A 19498-nucleotide genomic window follows, 5' to 3' on the forward strand; every position below is an offset into this window, starting at 1 on the left:
TTTTAAGTTAAGGGGCACATTTTGTTGTGTCCATCAGAGTGCCCCTTAATATAAAATGTGCCCATCAGCGTGACTCTTATGTTAAGGGACACCCTGATGGGGACATATGATGTATGGGGACACTCTGACAGGAAGGTCTGATGTAAAGGGGCACTGTGATGGGGGCACCCGATGCAAAGGGGCACTGTGATGGGGGCACCCGATGCAAAGGGGCACTGTGATGGGGGCACCCGATGCAAAGGGGCACTGTGATGGGGGCACCCGATGCAAAGGGGCACTGTGATGGGGGCACCCGATGCAAAGGGGCACTGTGATGGGGGCATCCGATGCAAAGGGGCACTGTGATGGGGGCACCCGATGCAAAGGGGCACTGTGATGGGGGCACCCGATGCAAAGGGGCACTGTGATGGGGGCACCCGATGCAAAGGGGCACTGTGATGGGGGCACCCGATGCAAAGGGGCACTGTGATGGGGGCACCCGATGCAAAGGGGCACTGTGATGGGGGCACCCGGTGTAAAGGGACACTGTGATGGGGGCACCCGATGTAAAGGGACACTGTGATGGGGACACCCGATGTAAAGAGCAAATGTAAAGCTATCCTAGTTCCAACTGTCCACGTCCATGTTTAAATATTGTAACTGAAACTTGACAATAAATATTGTTGAAATGCTAAGGAAATTGTACATTTCTCATGTTTTTGATAGATATACAGTGACTACAATCTTTCTGAGTCATAGCACAGACTTGAGATTCGGACCTCGGCCCAAAGAAAATTTTGGTGACCGGACCTCCTTTAATTTTAATTCATTACCCCTGCTTTAGAAGTTTAGCTTCTTCTTATTTCCACTTTACCTATTTATATTTATTTGTAATTACATCATAGTCAGCACAGATTGCTTTGTTAGTGCATTAGTACACACCTTTTAAAAACTAGCACATTCAAAATGTGCATAAATCGCACTGCACCGCATGTGAATCGCACAGAAGTGCTCAGCAAATTCTCATCTGATTCCTAGTGTGAACCACTCAGTGAGCCAAGAAGGGCAGGGTAGCAGAGTGCAGGTGTTTATTGCAGTGCTTGAGCTTCACACACCAGCAACCAGCAGGCTCATCCTGTCTTTGTAAACAACATGAATTTGTCTCCATTTGCACTAATGCACTTGTGCCGATTCCCTCTTAACACACACACACACACACACACACACACAGTAGAGCTGCATGATTCTGGATAAAATGAGAATCACAATTTTTTGGCTTTGAATAAAGATCATGATTCTTGAGGCGTAACATCTTTCACATTATACAAAAAAATTGGGCATATATATATATTATATATACACATACACGTACACGTTTGGGGGTTCCAAGTAACTTACTAGCAAAAAATACTGATTTTAACTTTGTAAGAAACAAGTGTCAGAAAAAGGTTTAGTCTTTAAAGGGGTTGTATGTTTTTTTAAAACAAAACATGTTATACTTACCTTCACTGTGCAGTTCGTTTTGCACTGAGTGGCCTGATCCACCTGTTTTGGGGTCCCTCGACGGCCGTCTCGGCTCCTCCCCAGAATGGCTAACCTCCCTATGGGAAGCTCTATCTCAAGGGGGTTAGCTTGCGGGCGTGCTCCCTGTCATACACGCTGCGTCCATAGACACAGCATGTATTTCCCGGCTGACCATCCAACCCAAGGTCTCCAGAGTCCCTAGCACGGCGTCTCTGTCTCGCCATTTTGTGGAAGTCCGTCGCCCGGAAAGGACGTTCCGGTCATGCGCAGTGATGCTCGAACGCACGCCCTGCGTCCAGCCATCACAACGACAGAGAGTGAGAGTGAGAAAGAGAGTGAGACACAGACACCGTGCTAGGGACTCTGGAGACCTTGGGTTGGATGGTCAGCCGAGAAAAGTCTTCACTGACGCCATCTCAGTAGGCTATTTTATTTCTCAAGCTCCGGGCTCCTGTGTAAAATAAAATAAGGATTCTTAGGCAACATTTTGCCCAAAGTGGGGTCTCGACATAAAATGGGCCAGTGTCAATTTTGTTTAGATGCTTAGAATTAAGTTTGAATCCTGTAAAGAATGCTGTATCAAATGGTTTATTTACCTTCTTTTTATTTTATAACAATGATTGTCTATTCTTATTTCCTACAACTGACCTGGCACTCTCTAGCCTTTTTTTTTTGGGTACCCTTTTTCTATAGACCTATTAATCAAGACGTTAGACTGTGTTATGTAGTCCTCAAAGTCACAATTGTGCCGTATCCTCAAACTGGCTTTTGGGTATAGTATTTTTCTATCCATGGTGGTGGCAGCTAGGTATAGATATATTGAGCCCCTATACCCATGATGGTGAACCTTGGCACCCCAGATGATTTGGAACTACATTTCCCATGATGATCAACTACACTGCAGAGTGCATGAGCATCATGGGAAATGTAGTTCCAAAACATCTGGGGTGCCAAGGTTCACCATCACTGTCCTATACCAACACCTTTAATCTGTTTGTAATACTAATCTTTATACCAGACAGAAAAACAAAACAAAACAAAAAAACCACACTACTACTCATGGCCATTAATGGCTCTAGAATGAACTTTCTCTAGACCAATTTCAAATCCGACACCAGGAAAACTACAAAAGCCTTCTGCGTGACACTGTGAGATTCTAGACTCTTCCAATTAAATTAACTTTTTCTACTTACATCTGTCAAGAAGTAGCCCTATTTTTGTTAAACCCTCCCCCCCCCCCCCCCCCCAAGTCACTGAAAGTAAGGAACAGTAAGCAAATGAGCAAACATGTCTTTTAAATACATGTTTGATAAATATTCGTTTTTACAATTGAATCACATTTTTTAAAGTATAAACCAAAGCGTAATACCTGTGTCACGGTTTTGTATCTCCATAACTTTAGTTTTTGGTTGGATTTTTTCAGGGCGATTTTTGTCCTTTGTCTCAGCCTTGTAATGCAATTCTTTTGTCTGCTTCAGTCTTGCTGGCGGTTTACTAACAGAAGTACCACTAGCTGTAAATTTAAACACCTCACCTATGGATTCATCAGCTTTGAAATTATAATTCTTACTGGGCTCTTTCAAGAAACAGTGTTTCATATGGTAGTGAGTTTGAGCACCTTCTGGGTCTGAAAAAGATTTCGAACAAATGCTGCACTTAATAACAACATTTCTGTCACTGGACTGCCCCTCGTTCTTACAAACATGTGTATTGATGCCTTCAAAGGTTTGGTCAGTTGCTGGACATAAACAGCAGCTATACCAGAGGTTTCCTTTCCCAAACAGTCTATCCAAGCAGAGTTTGCCATCTGCCTTCTTTGTTGCTTTGAGAGAATATTTTTCCAGACAGCCGCAAGTCAGACGCTTTTCAGACTCACTACATGTGGTCAGTGTATCATCTGGAATTTTAACATTTGATTGCCCCCGATTTGGTACATAACTATAGTCCAGAGAATGAAAACTCTCATAGTGGCCAAGGAAGGCAGCTTCTTCATCAAAGTAAAGATCTTTACAAAGCCCACAAAAATATTTCACTTTTATGTCCCCATCACGCTGAAGCTGACAATGCCTAAGTAAAGTCTCCATTTTAAGAAACTTCTTCTTGCAGGTGTCACAGCAATATTTATGAAATTGGTGAATGCTTAAGGATTGGCAGTGTTGTAGAACAGTTTCTTCATTATCAAAAGTCTCCTCACAAATATGGCACTGCCACAAACCCTCAGACTGCTGTGGTGATGGGGATGCGTTACTTTCTGGACTCTCAGATCTCATATCAAATCTCTAAGGAAGTTGGTTGCTCCTCTGGCACCTCCTGTTCATAGTAAAAGGAATGACCACCATGGCAATCTATAATATGCATCAACACATTTTCAGTTCTTGCCAGCTCAACCTTACACATCTGGCACCAAAAAAGAAAGCTGTCCAAGCGCCCACCACCGTGAAATCGGCACATGTGAAGGCGAATAATGGCAGTGTCATCAGCGAGCTTGCCACAAACCATGCACTTGTGAGAGATCCTATTGGCTGTCATAATGTGTTTTTTAGCATCTTTCTCAGCTGAAAACTGTTGAGAACATTCACAGAACCAAGCAGTCACCATTATATTGGCCTCTTTTTTTAAACCACCATCAGTTTCATTTTGCTGCACATGCTTTGACAAAACGTTGCTGTCATCAGTATTGTTTAAGTTTCTTTTAAGCATGATGTGTTCCAATCTAGCATTGGAAGCCAACAGGCAGAAGTCAGAAGGTGTTCTTATTCCTTCATTTAGGTAGCAAAATGCTAGAATGGACTCCTCTATAGAAATAATCCCCTTGACATCGTGACTTGTTCTTGCGATGTGTTTTTCAATGCGTGCTTTATCACTTAGACCTTGTTTACAAGTCAGGCAGAAAGCTTTTAGCTGGAAAACAGATGCAACATCAGCTATGCTTTTTTCTGAAACTGAAGCAGGACCAGCTTTTCGACATAGCGTTCTAAATAAAGAAACAAAGGCAATTTAGCAAAAAAACAAAAACACACAACTAATGAGCTATGGAGCAAAGTAAAATGAAAACCATTCACCAGTAAAAACGTTCTCGTTTCATAGGGATAGAAGAGAATTACAACATATTTCAGGTTTTCATTGCTATCCCCCCTATTGCCCCCTAGGGAGCCTCCCCCACTCAGTGAGTAGAGTCTGGAAACAGAGGCGTGATGCTTAAAGGCCAAGGATACTTCCATAGATTTTGCGGAGTGGACATGCACCAGTGCTTGATCACATAAGCTCTTGTAATCTAATTTCTAATTCATCTTGCAATTGTGGATTTTGAAGCCAAGTGCTTCTTGCAACATCCTGAAAGAACAAATGGGGAATCCATTTGTCTAATGGAGTTCAAAGCTTTCATGTGCATTCTAATGGCTCTGATTACATCCAGGCAATGTAGACAACAAAACCACCTTTTGAAAGAAAAGATGAAATGGGTACAATACAAACTTGTCCTTGTGAAGTTCTTTATAGGAAAGGCCTGCCAATTCAAAGACATGTCTAACAGACAGGATAGCTACCAAAATGGCTATCTGCTTGTAGGAATCTCCAAAGGAATATCCCCAATTGGTTCAAAAGGTGGTCTCTGCAGGGCAATGAGAATGAAATTAAGGTCCCTGGGAAGCAGAAGGTGTGCTGCAGGGGGGCCTAACATCAGAAACACCTTGGATAAAGGTTTTAAACAAGGAAGCACGAGGCCAAAAGGCAAGTTATGTGTTCCTCAATGGGATGGCTGCCAGCGCTTTTGCTGCGATTCATTTGGCCAGCACAGTCAAATTTAGATCCAACTGCACAACTTTAATAAGCAGTAACACTGAAAATGGAGGGGTATCTGGCTCCATATACGCTTCTGTGACTTCAGTTGGGCTTTGAGGTCAGTGTTTGTTAGAACCCAAGATTTAATGCTGGAACTACGCTCAAGTAATTTAAGAAAATCTTTGGGGCAATAAACACTTCTGAACAGAATTAATGCTCATTATCGATTGTTGGAAAATTTCTGAAAATATGTAAAGAGCAAAGCAAGTGCTGAAATGGGCATGCAGCATGCAAGTCACACTCAGAACGACAGCGGGTCCTAAAGCTTTAGCGAACACGAGACAATGAATATTCTTGCGGACCGTTGAGATCCGCCTGTTAGTTTTGAGGTGGATTTGAACAGGAGCTCCATGTACCTCTATGGAGTGTCTGATGTCAGCGGAGACATGTCCGCTGACATCCGATCAGCCCTGATCCAATCATCTCTGCTAAAACCAGACGGATGTCAATAATGTTTTGGTATATACTGCACTGTGATAAAAAAAACTTTAGCAAGCCGCCAACACCACTTCTAGACAAGAAAGCATAAATGGAAAATAGGAAAAATATATATGTGTAGAGCTATGACAAAGACAGATTTTTTTTTTTAGAAATTATATGTGTCACCATATAAATCTTAAGGCGAGAAAAAACGCATTCCCCAATAGTGAAAAACCTTAAACCGCATTTGAGCAGTTAAACAAACCTTTGAAATGCAAACACGTGAAAAATGAATAAAAACTATAAATAATAATCATACGTGGACAATTATCCAAAAGAAGTGTAGGTGCTAAGTAAGTCCCAAAATATAAAGTCCAATAATATTTTTAGAAGAATCAACTTTCCAAGAAACAGCCTCCAAAGGAAATTGTGTACTCTTCATGCATGCATCACCACCACCACAACGTGAAACTGGGGGAGGCTTACCAGAAGACTTGGACTTAGTCAGGCGTATGCCCCCCAATTCATATAGGCTGTATATATGGAATTCGCCCGATAGGTGTAGATACTCCACGGACTCAGCTTGCCCCACCACGTCACATAGGCGAGATGTTCGTTAGTATCCAATGTGAGATGAGGTAATGGTCTCGTACATAAAACCATAAAAGCAAAGGTTCAACATAGCGTAATAGTGTCATAAAAGATTTTTTAATGAATAGGCATAAAAAAAAAACTCATTTAGAAGAAATCAAAAACGGCATGTACATGAATGGAAACCCGCGATGTCTGCAGAAGAATCCACCAAAAGCGTTTTGACTACAAAGTCATCATCTGGGGTCCCTATGCTTTTATGGTTTTATGTACGAGACCATTACCTCATTTCACATTGGATATTAACGAACATCTCGCCTATGTGACGTAGTGGTGCAAGCTGAGTCCATGGACTATCTACACCTATCGGCAAATTCCATATATAAAGCCTATATGACTTGGGGGGCATATGCCTGACTAAGTCCAAGTCTTCTGGTAAGCCTCCCCCAGTTTCACGTTGTGGTGGCGATGCATGCATGAATAAAGAGCACACAATTTCCTTTGGAAGCTGTTTCTTGGAAAGTTGATTCTTCTAAAAATATTATTGGACTTTATATTTTGGGACTTAGCACCTACACTTCTTTTGGATAATTGTCCACGTATGATTTATAGTTTTTATTCATTTTTCACCTGTATTTGCATTTCAAAGGTTTAACTGCTGAAATGTGGTTTAAAGTTTTTCACTATTGAGGAATGGGTTTTTTCTCGCCTTAAGATTTATATGGTGACGAATATCTAAAAAAAGTTCTGTCTTTGTCATAGCGCTACACATATATTTTTCCTAAAACCGGACGGATGCAAACCCTATTTTTCATCCGTCTGGTGAACTGGATGAAAAACAGACCGCCGGTCCGTTTTCATCCGATCCCCCATAGGGAAGAGAGGGGCTCGGACAGGTCCGTCCCTGCACAGAGTACAGAGGCGTACTTGTCATCCGCCGGCTCAGCAGGGATCAATGAAGCGATCCCCGCTGAGCTATTTACAGGCTGAATGCAGACAGCCCCGTGTGAAAGGGGCCTTACAGGGACTATTACTGCAAAAATATTTGTTCAGTCAGTGATGTTTCTGGAACCAGAAAACCAAGCCTTTCGAGTGGAGTGATATCCTTCCATGTTACAGATTTAATCACAGCTACACCCACCTGAAGTGTGCAGTTACTTCCATATGCGAACGTAGCTCGCAGTGACAAGATGTGCAAACAACTTGAAATGGAATGTCCTTACAAAGTGCAATCAAGACTCTCTTTGCATAAGATGGAATAGGTAGTGGACGTGGAACTCCATTTTCACCTACAATAAGAGAAAGTGAAACAGAATCGGATGCAACGATGTGAAATTAGCCAAAAATGAAGATTTTACAGAATGGTTATCACATGGTTTAATAAAATTAAAGGATAAGCTACCTTTGGGAACATGTTACATGTTTAACCACTTCAGCCCCAGAAGATTTGGCTGCTGAATGACCAGGCCATTTTTTGCGATTTGGTACTGCGTTGCTTTAACTGACAATTGCGCGGCCGTGCGACGCTGCACTCAAACAAAATTTAACTCCCTTTCCCCCCACAGAGCTTTCTTTTGGTGGTATTTGATCATCTCTGCGGTTTTTACTTTTTGCACTATAAACAAAAGCACAATATTTTGTACTTGTTGCTATAATAAATATATATATTTTTTTTTAAATAAAAATTCTCAGTTTAGGGTGAAATATATTCTACATTTTTTTTTTTTTTTTTTTACAAAAAGCACAATAAGCGTCTATTGATTGTTTTGTGCAAAAGTAAAAGTTATATAGTGTCTATAAAATACGGGATAGATTTATAGCATATTTATTTTTTATTTTTTTACTAGTAATGGCTGTGATCTGCAATTTTTATCAGGACTGCGACATTGTGACGGACACATCGGACACTTGACACATTTATCCAGCGATCAGTGCCACAAAAATGCATGGATTACTGGAAATGTCACTGGCAGGGGTTAACACTAGGGATGATCAAGGGGTTAACTGTGTTCCCTGTGTGTGTGTTTCTAACTGCAGGGGAGGGGACTGACCTAGAGGAAATGACAGATGTTGGTTCTTAGCTAATAGGAACTCACAATCTGTCTCTATCAATAGATCAAAACAAAACCAGCAGAAATAAAAGGGCTGTGTCCTTTGGCGTCTTAACTACCAGCTAGTAGCAAGCAGTACAAGAATAAACCATAACATAGCAACAGGCCCAGCACAATAGAGAAGCAGGAGAAATGTCTTTCAATTACCTTTGAGAAAATAAATATTTTACTTTATCATTCACTGTTGAAACACTGGGGTTGATTTACTAAAACTGGGAGTGCAAAATCTGGCTATCATGCACAGCTGCACCAGATTTTAACTTCAGCTCGTTCAATTAAGCTTTGACAAAAAAATAAAATAAAACTTGGAAGCGGATTGGTTTCTATGCAGAGCTGCACAAGATTTTACACTCTATAGTTTTAGTAAATGAATCCCAGTCTTTGATCAATGGAATAACTAAAACCAGTGAATCACACTGCTTTCTGAAAAAGCTTGGCAGCCGAATTTTAGCCATATCTACCTTTGGCTACCATTTAGCCATATCTACCTTTAAAAACTGAGTTCCACCCAAAAGAGGGTACCGTTTTTTTCCGGCCCCTCCCCTCTGCAATGTTCTGGGAATGTCACAGGTCCCAGAAGATCCCCTGGCTATTCAGGACATGCAGGGCAACTCACGCATGTGCAGTGCACACTTGGCTGTGAAGCCGCAAGCTGTCACAGCTGAGTGCCCACAATAATGATGCCGGCACCGTGGCGAGGCAGGGTAGAGAACCAAGGCTTTGGGCAGCTACATTGCTGGACCATGGAGCAGGTATTTATTAAAGTCAGCAGCTACACTTTTTGTAGCTACTGACTTTTAATAAACACAGAAACTGCTGTAACTCCACTTTAAAGTGTTGAAAACCCTGGACAAGTGGTCAAGCTTGTTGCCCGCCAATCATTACGTGTTGGCTAATGTTTGCCATAAAAGCAAAGCAATGTGACCGCGCTATATAAATGACTATCCGTTGCCTTCGGTGATGCGATGTGACGCTTTGCTTCCCCAGGGGCTCACACGAGTGGGCTGTTCTGACGGTCATATGACATCCATTCAGAGCAATAAAGCCCCTGCTCGGCTGTCAGAGTAGCCCTGAGTCTCCTTCTTGGGTCCAACACCTGTGGTCCTGGCCCCTTCCCCCTGCCGAGTGCCCCCAGAGAATAGACTGCACAAAGGTATAAACCTTCAGCCTTTAGTACCACTTTAAGGTGTAGGAAGATTGCTGAGTCTTTGCCTTAAAATTTGCCCTCCTATGTTGGGCCATTTGTTTGTGGCGAGGTCTTTTTATCTTCCCAAAGTACAAGAATTTTTGCAAACCTTGCTACTTCACAAGCTATGGTAATTGGATTAAGGTGTACCTGGCTGGATATATATGCCTGGGGAATTTCCCTGACACTCATTGGAAATTAAGTAGTGACTATAGATGAACTATGAAATGTCTTCACCATAACAGAACAAGTCCAGTTTAATAGGACTAACAACTACTTGCTATATCATGACCTTGACAATTAACCTTTACAGACAAAAGGTATAGAAGTTTATGGTTCATGAAGTACTGACAATTTTAGATATGCATTTGCTCCCCCCCTTTATTAAAATGACAGCCTGTCCTTAGATTTTATTTGTTAAGCACAATATGATCAGTGCCACTCAATCCCTACTATTCAGGTCTAAATAAATACAGTCGGTACAACAAAACTGTAAATCACATACTGAAAAAGTGGCAAATAAGACAAAAAACTAAAAGATACTGTTCCAAATAAACATGATAGTCAACATACATACCACTAAGTGCGATGCTTCGTTCAAAGTGATTGCTTGCTGACATGTGCTTCAGACATTCATCTCTTTGGTTAAAAAGTAGAAAACATCTAGGACAAGCAAAACACTGGACAACTAATGGAGGAAGAGCTTGTTGATGACCATCAGCCAACTTTACCTAAGAGAGAAAAAAAAAACGCATGTAAATACGGATAAGGGCTCATTTACACTTACTTTGACTTTAACACACATCAAAAGTGCCTACTACATCAACATGCTTTTTTGATATATTTTCATGCTTCTGTGGGGTTTTTTTTTTGTTTTATTTTTTAAGCTTGGCATATGCCCTGTGTGCGTGTTGATTTTCTATGTGTTTTAAAGCAGCTCAGTAGAACCTCGGCTCAGCAGTACCCCCAACTCATTAGCCTTGTTTAGCAGATCTCTGGCTCAGTAGTAATCCCCAGCTCTGTGGATTCCCTATTCTACTGTATTCCAACAACTGTAAGAGGTACAAGATGGGGCCCACATGCAAACTAGAGCCATTCCCCTGAAGTGCCCTCTAGTGGCACAAAATGCATATTTCACTTGATTGAGAAATGCATTAAAGCGGAGCTCCACCCTAAAGTGGAGCTTCCGCTCATTGGAACCCTCCCACCCTCCGGCGCTGCAATTGGCACCTTTCAGGGGGGAGGGGGGTGCAGGTGCCTGTACAGTACAGGTATCTGCACCCACTTTCGGCATAGATATCTGCGGAAAGGGGCATAGATTCTGCAGAATCTACGTCCCTTTCCGAAGGTCCCCCCGCTGTCTGCTGGGAAACACACGGATCCCAGAGACAGTGGGGACCATCCTTATTGTGCAGCCCGACTCGCGCATGCGCAGTAGGGAACCGGGAAATGAAGCCGCAAGGCTCCACTTCCTGATTCCCATACCCAAGATGGCGGCGGCAGCACCCGAGAGACGATCGAGAGATTGGCTTCGGGTGCCGACATCGCGGGCACACTGGGTGGGTAAGTGTCATTATTTTAAAAGTCAGCAGCTGCAGTATTTGTAGCTGCTGGCTCTAAAAAAACAAACAAAAAAAAAAAAAAAACGGCGGACTCCCGCTTTAAGTACAAGGTTACTTAAATTGTATTCCAGGATTTGCTCGTCTTCAGTTAGGAGGACTTGCAATAAGTTAGGACTTTACAAAAAAAAAAAAAATAATAAAAAAATAATATCACAGTAAGTATATAATCACACTCACTCTCGTTTGGACAGGTGAAGTCTCTCATTGGGTCTGCACAGTGCACATCCAGCCAAGTTGCCAGCAAATCCCTGGCTGTACTGTACTGGATTTAAAAAAAATAAAAAATCCCAGTGGTGATCAAATACTACCAGTAGCAAGAAAGCTCTATTTGTGTGAAAAAAACTGTACAATAAAATCTTGGATTGTGAGCATAGTTCGTTCTGAACACATTCTTGTAATCCAAAGCACTCATATAGCAAAGCAAATTTCACCATAAGAAATAATGGAAAATCAGATGATTAGTTTCACAACCATTTATTCATAAATCCTTCAGATTTATAGTCCATATAAAAAGATTACAGCAATGTGATAGGTCGTGTAACCATAAAATGTCCATCCAAAAATGGCGGCCTCCACAAAGGGATTAGAAGCAAAATCCAGCAGGAGCTACAGAATACAAAAGAGAAAAGATGCACCTCTAATTGTAGAAATATGGTTACATTTAATGAAGGTACAACATTAAAATGACAGCTTTACCCAGGATGCATACTTAGATGTGCCCGTTTTAATCATCAATCATGTGAGTTGCTAAATGTTGTACCTTCATTAAATGTAACCATATTTATACACTTAGAGAAGCCTCTCTTCTCTTTTACACTCAGTTGCAACATGACGCTAATTGACATCGCTGGTATATAAAGTCAGAATTTATAAACAAAAAAAAAAAAGTTGTTAGTCTTCCAAAACACTCTTAAACCAAATTACTCTCAATCTAAGGTTTTACTGTATAAATGTCATTTGTGCACAGTGTTGCATGATCACACAATTGCTCTATATTTTATATAGCTTGAGTTACATGTCTGTAAGCCTGTTTTTTCCTCATTCTGCCCATTTCTTTTTTTTCAGGCCTTCCATATCTACATGTGACATTTTCTAGTTTCTCCTGCTTTGATCCCACAGCTCTGCTGATCCTCTGCCGCTCAATCCTACCTCTACGGTCCCTGCTCACCTCTTGCTATAGCGGTCCCACCTTTTGAAAAATTAGAAAGCCAAAAGCACACACCCAGGGCATTTGCAAAGCTTAAAGCACCACAGAAGCATCAAAAACACATCAAAAGAGCATGTTGAAGCAATAGAAGCTTTAATGTGTGTTAAATTTGAAGCAAGTGTAAATGAGCCCTTACTGAGTCGGGATACTACTGAGCTGGGATTCTACTACTGAGCCCCTTTAAAACAAAAACAGAAAATCAAAAACACAAAGGGGATTTGCCAAGCTATACTAAACCTTCAAAAAAAGCATTGTGGAAGCATCATAAACACATCAAAAAAGCATGTTGAAGCTTTAGATCTTGTTCACACTTGCTCAAAATACCAAAGCGTAGCAAACATGCCTATAGCCTTAATGCAAGTAGTTCGTTGATCTTGCGTTATGTTAAAGGAAAGTTAAAAAATGCTCCCCAAACTCCCTATGCACATTTGACACGCATTAAGACACCCCAGATAACTTCGTTTTCTCTTGGCTGTTGCAAACAAGATCTAACATGCTGCAAATGCATTGCAAACCCACTTAAAACACATGCCAGTGCGTTTATGGTACGTTACGATAGACTTGAATGGAAGGAGTCGAGATGCTTCAACTCCTTCCAAACTCCACATTAAAGTGGAGCTCCACCCTAAAGTGGAACTTCCGCTCATTGGAACCCCCCCCCCTCCGGTGCCACAATTGGCACCTTTCAGGGGGGAGGGGGGTGCAGAAACCTGTATAGTACAGGTATTTGCACCCACTTCCGGCATAGATATCCGCAGATTCTACGGGTATTTACGACACTTCCTGCGGGTCCCCCGCTGTCTGCTGGGAAACACATGGATCCCGGAGACAGGGGGGACCATCCTTATTGTGCAGCGCGACTCGCGCATGCGCAGTAGGGAACCGGAAAGTGAAGCCCCAAGGCTTCACTTCCCGATTCCCATACCAAAGATGGCGGCGGCAGCACGAGAGAGCCGATCAAGAGATTGGCTTCGGGTGCCGACATCGCGGGCGCGCTGGGCGGGTAAGTGTCCCGCCCAGCGCGCAGTATTGCTGCAGTATTTGGAGCTGCTGACTTTTAAAAACAAAAAACGTCGGAACTCCCGCTTTAAGTTTCATTCATTAAGCGCAGCAATGTGGCGCAACGCAAACGATTTGTTTGCTGTCCATATTATAAATTGCAAACTGCTTTACTAGGCGTTTGAGGAGAGCACACTAATTTGAGCTTAGTGAAATATAGGCTCTGGTTGTTAGACAGGAGAGATAAAGTTCTCTAAAGAGAAAAAAATGCAAGTAAAAATAAATAAATGTATATTAAATGGCAACAATCTTTCTTCCATAAATGCTTAAATAACATGCCTAAAATACATTAAATTAACAAATTCCTATGAGTGTTGTTGAAATAAATGGTTTGGTGACAGGGTCTCATTAATCTTAAAATGTTGCTCAACATAAGTATATACTTTGGGTCCCTAGACCCTACTGTAAGAGAAATGGTTTCAGGAAGAAAAAGACTCTAGGAACTGCAGCACCCTACCTCAGACTTGTTAAAGTGATACTAAAATCTTTTTTTTTTTGTTAAAATAACAAACATGTTACACTTACCTGCCCTGTGTAATGGCTTTGCACAGAGCAGCCCAGATCCTCTTCTTGGGTCTCACTTCAGGACACTCATGGCCCCTCCCTCCTGGCGAGTGGCCCCACAGCAAGCAGCTTGCTATGGGGGCACCCAAGCCGCAGCTCCGTGTCCAGACACAGAGCCACAACCCGGCCCTACCCCCTCTTTCTCCACATTGGCACACTGACTTTGATTGCCAGCAGCAGGAGTAAATGGCGCTTCGCTGCTGTCTCAGACAATAAGGGATAGTCCCAGACAGCTGAGTCTCTGGAGCTTCATCGTTGGATTGAGATGGGGCTCAGGTAAGTATTAGGGGGGGCTGCTGCATACAGAAGGATTTTTATCCTAATGCATAGAATGCATTAAGATAAAAAAAAAACTTCAGCCTTTACAACCACTTTAATGAGATTTTTGCAAATCCCAATAGCTCAGGGGTTTGGGATGCAAGATCCATCCTACAATGTTGCTTTAAAGCCTAACTAAAGCATACTAAAAGCATCCACAATTCACTTACCCCCCCCCCCACCCCCCATTGCCAAAATACAGGATATATGCTGCAAGGTCACAGGCTCCCTGTAAAAGAAAATAAACACTTGGTGGAATTAATGTAAAAGGACATAAAGTGCACCTTTACCACTGTGTAATCATTTTTTTCTTACCTTTGTAGCCAAATGAACGCTGTATTCTTTGGTGGTTAAAAATTGTTCCTGACACACAAGGCAAACATATGAGCTATCACACACTCCACGAAGAGAAATTGTTGGATCACAAGGGGAGTGATCAAACCTAAAAGAGGTACATAAAAACTATAAAACCAGTAACTGGCAACAAACCACATCATGACTGAGCAGGTGATATACAGGCACCATGACCTATCAGCGGTTGGAAAACATCCCCTTTTGCAGTCTTCATACAATCAATATAAGTGCAAAGGAAGTGCTCCAGCTTTTTACTGGTTTGCAAAACAGAGGAGACCATTCATTTGCAGTGAGTTAACAGAATGTTTAGACCTGTTACAATACTGCTGTGGGAGGTATATACACTATATACTTACAGACTCAAACATCTGCACTTATCTATGACAGTCAGAGAATACAGTATATCATTATATAAAATGTGAGCCAACAGTGATCGTGTAAAAATTCCAAACGTTCGTTACTATGTTACATAAGACGACTCTGCAGATATACGAACAAAAAGCTAGTACTGCAAGAGATTGGGCTCACTGACCTATTGGATGCACTGGGCTTGAGTAATGACACAGACCAAACGATAAACAAAGCTGTCAAACTACTTTAGACATGAAGAAGAAAGAAGCCTGTCTATGGTATGCCCTGGATGTGATTTTGATTAAAATAACAATCATATACTAGGGTTGCACCGATACTAGTATTGGTATCAATACAGAGTATTTGCCCGGGTGGGAGAAGGTGGAGCGCGGATCCTGGCAGTGCAGAGGAAGGCAAACCTGTGGGCAGGGGTGTGGGCGATGACCATCTTAGTACACCCTGAACTCGGCCTCAGTAGCCTACAGTCACAAGGCGGCAGCGGACATCTTGTTACACCCAGCCCATACAGTTCACTAATTATATGGGCTGGGTGTAACAAGATGTCCGCTGCTGCATTCTGACTAGGCTTACTGAGGCCAAGTGCAGGGTGTATCAAGATGGGCTCGTGTATACTCACTGTCAGTCATCACATATCATCAATTTTATTTTATCATGCCTACCAAACAGCTCCACCTATCATTGACCATAAGTGCCACCTAGCAGTGCCACCTACCAGTGCCCATAAGTGGCAGCCATAAGTGCCCATAAGTCAGTGCCACCTATCAGTGCTCATCAGCGTTGCTGCATATAATGCCCTTCATTACTGCCTCATCCATGCCACCTAATCCTATCAGTGCTTAATATTAGTGCCTCCTCATCAGTGACCCATTAGTGCAGACTCATTAGCACACATCAGTGAAGGAGAAAAAGTACTTATTTACAAAATTTTCTGACAGAAAAAAGTATCAGTAATCGGTGAGTACTAAAAAAAATAAAATAAATCAATAAAGTATCGATACTTGTACTCGGTCATAAAAAAGTGGTATCGGTGCAACCCTATCATATACAATAGATATTTTGTCGCAAAAAAAAAAATTGATGATTAAACCTACCTTTTTAGATGACCAAACAGCAGTTGCCAATTGTCAAATTTTCTGTTACAATGCATCACAGGACAAGTGATTGGTTCTGTGTTTAAGGGGCCGAATTCCTTTGGCTGGGAGAAAGTTCTGCGGCTAGAGCTCACATTACCTGGCTTGAGACCTGGAAAAAGAACACTTATTTATCATACAGATCAGTGAAGGAATAAGTGAAAATTGTGGACGCACATATTGCTCCTCCAACTCCCAATGGTCCTGAAGAGGGAATCCAGCCAAAGGAGATTTACAAGTTTTGTGGATGAGGGAGTAGTGAAAGGATTAAGACCTACATTAGGTTTCAACTCTTCTGTCCCCATTGGGGAAAATTAATTCTCCCATTTTGTCATTGGGAGAGAATGCGAAGGTAAATCCAACATTTGGAAGTGGCTACTAGAACATGAGGAGGAAGAAAATACCTGATCTCAAAGATGGAATTATCCCTGGGAACAGCCATAATACTCATTTACTGCTCTGTTGCCAGGACACGAGGCAAGGGGAAATCTCCCCAAAAGGGAACACAGTCTACATTTGGAGACAAACAACCGCACCGTTGTCAAATTGGGAGCAGCGGCTGTGTTCATGCAGCTGCTGTGTCCCAAAAGACATCAATGAGCTGCCTGCACGAGGATGCATAGAACACCTGTGCATCCCCATGTGCGCAAACGCAGCCCTTGCACAGATGTAGAATTATGTATGCTCATGTGAATGAGACCTAACTATAAAGGAGGGCTGGCACAGACAAATCATTCTGGACTCTCGTTTTAGGAAATCATCTAATTTTCACATCAAAGCTTAGTGCATCTTGCAGCAACGTTGATTTAACAATCATTGCACAAATTTTTGCAATTAAACCTACAGTGCATATTGCACGAGCAATCAGTGCATCTTGGATGCAATGTGCAGGTTCCTACAATGTCCCCCCTGCCACAGGTCCATTGGGAGGTACAGACATGCTACAAAGAAGTGCAGCTTAAACCTCAGAAATATGAACAAAGCATATCATTCTATAGTATGTACTTATAGCCTATAGTGTGTCTCAATTAAGAGCACCAAGTATCATTTCTGTCTGCTGCTTTGCCATCAGCATGGCTCACTTCTGGCAGGTTTTCCTGACACCAAGGGAAAAACAAAGTGACAGGGGAGAGATCTCCAGCAGATTGACAGCCTTATCTCTGTTCTTGTGCAAACGAGGGTCCTTTCCTTCCAATCAGCTCTCAGAGTATAACTTCAGCTTTCTGTCTGTTTTCTGAACTCTCAGACAAGCTTTATAATTCAACATTTTAAAACAGATGTAGGTAAGAAAAGACTGAAGATAGACAGATACAACATATGTATCATCTCTGTATCACCTGAGGCCAGTCACTTCACCGGGTATATGTAAGGGTTTACAAACACTTTAACTACACAGTGTGGGAAGAAAGATCGCCCCAACAAAGTGAAGTCCCACAGCTAGATTATGCCAAGTTCAACAGATCCCCAAATTCTGCATAAAGATGCACACTGCAATTTAGACAAGGGGCGTTTGGGTATGATGTATGGGACGAGGTTTCATGTTACACCGTATAAGTTGGTGTAACATGAAACATGGTCTAACACAAACAGTCTATTCTGACATATTCTAAAATTGTATTTCAGGACAGAAACAACTTTAATTTGGTAGCAATTCTGGATAAATATATTTCTTTGGTTTTATTTTAGAATAGTAACTTTATTGCATTTTGTGTAATATTTCTCAGCAAAGTATGTACATAAAGAACATTAATTTAACATCCCACTCTTGGGTGGCATGCACCTTTGATTGCAACAAACAAGAATCTTACAAAATATTTATTTTCACCGGTAGCACATTCTTTATAAAGTATGTACATCATTTGCACACACCCATATATTCACCCTAAAATATAATCAAGACATAATCATTGGTATGCATATTACAACAAGATCACATTAGTGTAATAAGCATGACTGTTACTTTCACAGGTTAGCATTTGGTGAAAATTCCAATGACACTACATTCACTGATACACGTACTGTATATTTACGTCTCCAATTTTCCCCCCTTTTCATAGAGAGGTGATCCTCCGCTGTATGAAAAGGAGGCACAGAGCTGTAACAGAAGTGCCGTGCCATCACATCCCTTCCAATATAAACACCTACACATCACTCCTATGGAAAGGCTAATAGAATGATGGGCAGTCCGGGAGCCGATTGTTTCATCTACTGGATTAGCACCAGACCTCAGTGGTTCCAGTACTAGTGCCGAAGGGGACCACAGCAGCCACTGACATTGGCGCAATAAACACCACTGGTAGATAAAAGGACTAAGAGAAATCTAGGTTAAAGAGGAAGTAAACCCTAATAGGCGGGGTGGCAGTTGAGGACACTGTTGTGAATTAAGGGGGTGTGTTAACGGGGATTCAGTACACTACTGTGAAGGGGGTGGAGGTGATGGGAAGTGGACCTGTGAACACTACTCTGAAGGGAAAAGAGTGAGCGAGTGAAAAGACATTGCTGCAAGAATGGGATTGTTATATAAACACATCCATCAGACTTCTAGGTTTCTGACAATAGTGTTCATTCACAGATCTATATATATTTAATTGGATATAGCTTAACTAAATGTAATAATTACTCACCCGGCATTTTCAGCCACTGGTTTACACAAATTTTTGCAGCACTTGCACCAGGGCGATCCCTGTTAAGTGCCAACTCTTGCAACCCATGTGCACGCTGGGAGTTTAACTTGTCCTGCATAATCATGTAAGAAAAAAAGAAAATGATATACACACACATTTTTATATGTATATATATATATATATATATATATATATATATATATATAGTTATTGGAGTCATTGCAGTTTAAATCCACTAGACCCTTGGTGAGTACTCTAGGATCAGAGGATAGTCCAAAAGACAGCACGACTAACCTGTCTTGTGGGAGTAATGGCACAACTACTCCCTTCAACAAGAGATGATTCAGGACATTCTGCAAATTTGACAGTCCTTAAGAAAAGTGATGAGGGGATAGAGCTTCGACCTCCGGGTCACAGTCTGAGTTTTCTGTGACCCAGGGAGAAGCAAGCTGTAAAAGATGTCCCTCCGCTCTTAAGGCCCCTTTCACACATGCGGACTGTATGTCCGAATTTCATCCATCCATTTGCGGATGAAATACGGACATACATGCATTCCTATGGAATAGCGGGTGTCTGCGGATCATTACGGATCCGTCC

At 41.8% G+C, this 19498-nt stretch overlaps 2 protein-coding genes across 2 annotated transcripts in view; one reads left to right on the forward strand and one right to left on the reverse strand.

Moving 5' to 3' along the window:
- LOC143989392 (DNA primase large subunit-like) overlaps positions 1-19498 on the forward strand; it is a 226666-nt gene that overhangs the window by 61399 nt on the left and 145769 nt on the right. The window lies entirely within an intron of this gene.
- Positions 1-19498, reverse strand: part of LOC143989398 (E3 SUMO-protein ligase ZNF451-like) — a 67732-nt gene that overhangs the window by 19794 nt on the left and 28440 nt on the right. The window contains 7 exon segments of the mRNA XM_077489520.1: positions 2873-3776; positions 3778-4477; positions 7496-7643; positions 10229-10382; positions 14737-14863; positions 16239-16389; positions 18902-19013. Coding sequence (XP_077345646.1) covers positions 2873-3776; positions 3778-4477; positions 7496-7643; positions 10229-10382; positions 14737-14863; positions 16239-16389; positions 18902-19013 — 2296 coding nt within the window.

This window comes from Lithobates pipiens, unplaced genomic scaffold (assembly GCF_037356315.1).
Source record: "Lithobates pipiens isolate NorthernLeopardFrog02 unplaced genomic scaffold, aLitPip1_a1.2 Scaffold_18, whole genome shotgun sequence".
NCBI classification, from domain to species: Eukaryota; Metazoa; Chordata; class Amphibia; order Anura; family Ranidae; genus Lithobates; species Lithobates pipiens.